The sequence below is a fragment of the Xyrauchen texanus genome, chromosome 33 (assembly GCF_025860055.1).
Source record: "Xyrauchen texanus isolate HMW12.3.18 chromosome 33, RBS_HiC_50CHRs, whole genome shotgun sequence".
Lineage (NCBI taxonomy): Eukaryota > Metazoa > Chordata > Actinopteri > Cypriniformes > Catostomidae > Xyrauchen > Xyrauchen texanus.
In genome coordinates this window covers 31804572-31810849 of record NC_068308.1, presented here as the reverse complement: position 1 = coordinate 31810849, position 6278 = coordinate 31804572, and the positions used below count along the sequence as shown (strand labels likewise).

The 6278-nt window shown below is 35.3% G+C and overlaps 1 protein-coding gene across 1 annotated transcript; it reads left to right on the top strand.

Moving 5' to 3' along the window:
• The first annotated feature begins 1094 nt into the window (after window positions 1-1094).
• On the top strand, window positions 1095-4849 carry LOC127626493 (oxidoreductase-like domain-containing protein 1). Its single transcript, XM_052102301.1, has 2 exons — window positions 1095-1248; window positions 2892-4849. Exons 1-2 carry the CDS (start codon window positions 1228-1230, stop codon window positions 3258-3260), a joined length of 390 nt encoding a protein of 129 aa, XP_051958261.1. The 5' UTR covers window positions 1095-1227; the 3' UTR covers window positions 3261-4849.
• The last annotated feature ends 1429 nt before the right edge of the window (window positions 4850-6278 follow it).

The following is a 6278-nucleotide window of genomic DNA, read 5'->3' as shown; positions in this document are numbered from 1 at the left end:
GTATTTATATAAATTATTGCCGTTATAAAGAAAAATACAAACGTTTGCTAGCAAGTGAAACTGATTACAGTACAATTATTGTATTTCACTACACACACTCAGACGTGTGTGTGTGTGTGTGTGTGATTACACAATTATACATAAACCATATCAATACAATTTCTTACATGTTGAGTAAGAAAAAAGCCAAAGCTGGATCTCTTTTAACTCCTTTCAGATTTCGGAGTTGTTTCCACCTCTGAAAATCCAAGCCGATGTTGATTCAGGTTTTATTACGGACTCTGTCGCTTTCCCTTTTTTCTTTTAAGGTTTTTTGTTTTTACAACTTGTGATTCCCTGGAGGTTAGCCATTTTGAATGATCCATGGTCAATTTTTCCCGTTCGTTGTGACTACAAACTTTCAGGTTCACGCTTCTCCCACACCATACATGTGCTACAGTAGCCAATTCTTATTTTCTCTGTGTACAGAGATGATGTCAACACACATGGACGAATGACATATGTATGAAATTTCCCGCAAAATCCGTCCCGACAGCTCTAAAATATAAATCATTATTATAGGTTTATCAAAGTGTATTTGGGTAAAGTTAAGACATTTACATTTATGCATTTGGCAGACGCTTTTATCCAAAGCGACTTACAGTGCAATTATTACAGGGACAATCCCCCTGGAACAACCTGGAGTTAATTGCCTTGCTCAAGGACACAATGGTGGTGGCCATGGGGTTAGAATCTGTGACCTTCTGATTAACAGCCCTGCGCTTTAGCCACTACACCACCACCACTCAATGGTTTGGAAGATGGATTTTTGTTGCACTCTATCATTGATAACATTCTGTTGTTTTTTAACAAAACAAAAAAGTTACATAGTGTAGCTTTAAATTAAGCTTTTTGCTATCAGATTTTCCATGACATGTGCAGCATTGAGGTCCATTACTGACATCTACTGGCGATATTCGGTAGTGCAGTCTGATTGCGCAATTCTTAATCCCTTCCCCCTGAGAGCTTTCAACTTCTAATTGGCTCACATTATTTTCTCTCTTTACTTTGATTGGTGGAATGGTCCGTCACTCACAAGAGAAGTCACACATGACTCAAATATGGACGCGCACAGTGTCGGTTATATATAAATAATAGATTTCTGTTGTTTTAGCAAATACGCTATTTAATATATGGAAAATATGCCGCTTGGCAAAGAATCCGTCTGAGCTGTGAGATACTCCGGTGATGCCTTCACGTTTGCAGAGGGTGGGTTTGTATTTTGTAAACGATAAATATAAACAGTAACCAAAATGCCAGCTTGTTATCTGAAGCAGAACATCGCTAAATATGGCGTGCTTACATATTAATATACGATATTAAAACGATGAAGTTATTTTAAGCGTAACTGGACAGTTCAGGTTACAAATTTAAATGGATTTATTAGATTTTAAAAGTGAAAGGATATTTAGGTGTTCAGCTAAAGTCATCTTTTCTTTGGCTAATTTGCCCGAATAGTTTAGTAAATTGTTCTTAATTTTCCTTCACTTGAAAGGGTTACTTTAAGCTTTAATGGTTTTTTTAAAAAAAAAAAAAAAAAAAAAAAAAACCTTTAAATAAAACAAACAAAAAAAAATAATGAAAATGTACATCTCTCACCTTTTTTTCTCGCATGAGTTTGCATGCCTTGTGTTGTGAAACCCGAGATACACTGGCAGGCAGAAGTGTGGAAAAATGTACAGATTTTGCTCTTATGATAAGAAATTGGTACTTTTAACCAAAGAGGCATTCAACTGTTCACAATGTATAGTCAGGGCATTAATAACATAAAAAATTACTTTTGCAATTACAAAAAAAAAAACACACAAACTACTTCAAAGAGTTCTCTTAAAAAAATCTTCCACATTCAGCAATGACAGCTTTGCTGATCTTGGCATTCTAGCTGCCAGTTTGTCCAGATACTCAGGTGACATTTCACCCCACACTTCCTGTAGCACTTGCCATAGATCTGGCAAGTCTTGTCGGGCACTTCTCACGCACCTTACAGTCTAGCTGATCCCACAAAAGGTCATTGGGGTGCAATTCTTCCCATTAGGCTTGCACCCCTGGGTCTTCTCTTTACTGTTGTACATGAAGCTGGTGTTGAGCTGGTAGAATTCAATGAAGCTGTCAGCTGAGGACATTTGAGGCATATATTTCTCAAACTAGAGACTCTGATGTACTTATCCTCTTGTTTAGTTGTACATGTGGCCTTCCACATCTCTTTCTGTCCTTGTTAGAGCCAGTTGTCCTTTGTCGTTGAAGACTGTAGTGTACATCTTTGTTTGAAATCTTCAGTGTTTTGGGTAATTTTAAGCACTGTATAGCATTCATTCCTCAAAACAATGATTGACTGACAAGTTTCTAGAGAAAGCTGTTTCTTTTTTTTCCATTTTTAAACTAATATTGACCTTAAGACATGCCAGTCTAGTGCATACTGTGGCAACTCAAAAACAAACACAAAGACAATGTTAAGCTTCATTTAACAAACCAAATATCTTTCAACTATGTTTGATATAATGGCAAGTGATTTTCTAGAACCAACTTAGCAATTTAGCTTGATTACTCAAGGATAAGGTGTTGGAGTGATACTTTTTCATATAGTGATGGTGCTGTTTTTTTACATCAGTGATCCTGACTATAATTTGTGATCAGTTGAATGACAATTTACTAAATTAAACTATCAATTTCCTTAATTTCCAGCTAAATCTATACATTATTCCAAACTTTTGGCTGCCAGTGTATATGTATATAGTATGATAATTGTGTCCACCAGAATGCCATTGTATATAAACCATATATTCATTGCACTTTCAAGCCAGTAGTCCACATTACATGTACACACATTAACTATAAATGTGTTTTTTACACAGCTTTGCACCTCCTACTTGGCCTTCATCAAGAGCAGACCCCATCATTTGACTGTACTTCCTCAGAGCAAGGCTTTGCACTACACTGCATATAGATTGCAATGTTCGACCCCAGAGTCTTCATCCCCATTCAGCTGTGTGGACCAGACACAGAATGTCTCAGAACCAGCAGAACAGGGTCCTCCATCTCCCCCCACCTGCTGTTGCATGAGCGGTTGTCATAACTGTGTGTGGATCGAATATGCTGAAAAGCTGTTGAAATATTACAGTGATGGTGGAGACAGAGCTCTGGCAGCCATTGAGGAGAATGTTCTCGATGACAACTTGAAGGCTTATCTTAAAATGGAGATCAAACTACTGAAGAAGTATTGATGATAGTGTACATAGTGAATTCTAAATGTAGCACATGGGTGAATTTTTTGGGTTGAAACTTGTGAAGCCTGTGAAAAAACAGGCTCATATTTTACCCCAAAATAAAAAAGAACAAAAAGAGAAAATAAATTATCTTTTGCCTAAAGACAATTCTGCCTATTTTTAGGATTTTTTTCATTGTGACGTTATTTTGGCAATTAAGCACACCGACTGCAAAATTCTAATTACCATAATGCTTTAGTACATTTCACTTTTTTAGTTTTTTCCTTATTATCAAATCTGAATACTAGAGTATACTTTTACTGTATTAAGGTAAAACTTTACTTAGATACAATTATTGTTCAATTAAAATCAGCATAAAGGCAGTACAACAATTACTACCATGATATATAAATACTGTATCATTTAAGATATTTTATTCATATTACAGTGAATTTGAGAACGCATCAGGTTTTTTTTTTTAGTTTGTCATTTCATTTTTAGTTTAGTTTTCATAATTTTTCACACTTTGTTAGTTTTAGTTCAGATTTTACTGGTTTAAGTGGTGGTGGCATAGTGGGCTAAAGCACTTAACTGTTAAGCAGAAGGTTGCTGGTTCGATGCCCAAAGCCACCACCATTGTGTCCTTGAGCAAGGCTCTTAACTCCAGGTTGCTCCGGGGGATTGTCCTGTAATAAGGCCTCTGTAAGTCGCTTTGGATAAAAGCGTTTGCCAAATGCATAAATTTAAAATGTCCAACGTCATTAAGTTTCTAGGAGCAGTCTTGTGTATCTAGTGGCATTTTCATTTTTAATTAAGTTAGACTGTAAATGTTTCAAATTTGATAATATATGCCTACTGTGTATGAAAAACTAAATTCAATGTCATATTTATTTTAGTTAGATTTGGAGTTGTGAAAATTTATTTAGTTTCCATTGAGTTTCTGAAATTAGTTGCCGTCATTTCATTTAAAAAAACATTTTTAAGTTAACAAAAAGAATTTCATTTTGTTTTAGTTTTATTTTCGTTAACAATAATAACACTGATCAAAATATGGGCTCAAGGTGACGGTCAGCAGACCTTGATTCATAAGATTGAATTTGATTTGCTGTTGCCTGAATGTAGAGTTTCATTTTATTTGTCTTTACAGAAAAGGTTATGAAAATAATAGTTTTATTATATGCTGTAAAAATGTAATTGTGCTGGCTATGTTTTAGCATGTTCACGTAATGTAACAGTTATTTTAATGGAAACAAATATGAAAGTTTGTTTAAACAGAATTGTACATTTTCAAGGACATGAATTGTTCTATATCACTTGACTACAGAAAAGACAAATGCCAGACTACTCCCATGATAAGACCTTGTTATATAGAGAATTATTATTATTTTTTAATTACTTAAAGAGTGAACCGAGATGTTACAATGATGCTAAAACATTGTTTTATTAAATGTTATAAGATGTAATGATAAATATGTTTGATACATTTGCAGATGAAGAGAAAGTGCTTATTTATTGTTGTATTTATAAAGACTGAGATGAGTTTTGGTGATGAAAATCATGGTTTGTATTAATTAAAATAAGGCTTAATGTAAAAGTTGTTCTTTTTGCATCTTTATAAATTTGGCTTTAAAAAAAGAGCAAACACCTTTCCAGATTTTAGTTACACAGTAATCACTAAAACAATATGTAAAACTGACATGGAAAGGCAACAATACCCATCCAGTTAATCTCCAATTCCTCTTAAATGCTTGTCACTTGTATAGAAGGATAAAATAAAAGTGTGGATCCATATGAGAGTGTTACTTTTACAAAAGTAAAAGTTTCAAAAGTCTGAGTCCACTAGTCAAAATCTTCCCTTTTCCAATTTAATGCAATGTTTTTTATTTGGACTACATCCAAAGATTTCCAACCCATAATGCCACAGTATGTACTGTAAGTCTTTTTGGCAATACCCAAATGCTGATTTGAATGGCATAGTAGTCGTCATCATTTTCCTGTTTGATCAGCTCTTGTGGCATTAGAGCCCACATTGGCTGGCTTTCTGAATAGCCACCAGGGTTGCCTAGCATAGATTGTTCATGGCATTGGCCAGCACTTGAATGGCTTCTTTGACGACAGTCATCCTGATCTGTGTACCCGTGAGTCAGCATATGAGGGCTTGATGCCGTGTACCGGGCTGAGGCCAGGGAGCAGGACTATGATCCAGCTGCTTGAAGGATTTGTGATGAATAATGTAACTCGTGGTTAGATATTATGTGGACAAGATGTACAGATGAGCCAGTATGTACAGATACATGGAGGTCATTGATGACAGTAAAGTTTGAGTTTTCTGTTTCTCTTTAAATAAATGTATGTGGGACACTTCCCATTCAATATTTAGATCAGTCGTCAATCAATATGGGCCTTTCAAGGGCCTTATCTTGAATGTTTCTTTGCATCCTTGTACTGTATATACATATACTTGTATATATAGATAGATAGATAGAAATATATTGCATATCCATATTACTCTCTTAAGTTTTATTTATACTATATATATATATATACACACACACAGTGCATCTGGAAAGTATTCACAGCGCTTCACTTTTTCCACATTTTGTTATGTTACAGCCTTATTCCAAAATTGATTAATTCATTATTTTCCTTAAGAATTCTACAAATTAAAAGAAGGTGAAAGAAGTTTGATTGAAATCTTTGCAAATTTATTTTCAGGTGATGAGTGGTTCCTGTTTACTCCAGACATGATGCTTGCCATTCAGGCCAAAGAGATCAATCTTTTTTTCATCAGACCAGAGAATTTTGTTTCTCGTGGTCTGAGAGTCCTTCAGGTGGGCTGTCATGTGGACAGCATGTGCATGTCAGAGCAAAACCCAAGCCATGAAGGCCAATTAATTGTCTGTAGACCTCCGAGACAGGATTGTATCGAGGCACAGATCTGGAGAAGGGTACAGAAAAGTTTCTGCAGCATTGAAGGTTCCAATGAGCACAGCAGCCTCCATTATCCATAAATGGAAGAAGTTTGGAACCATCAGG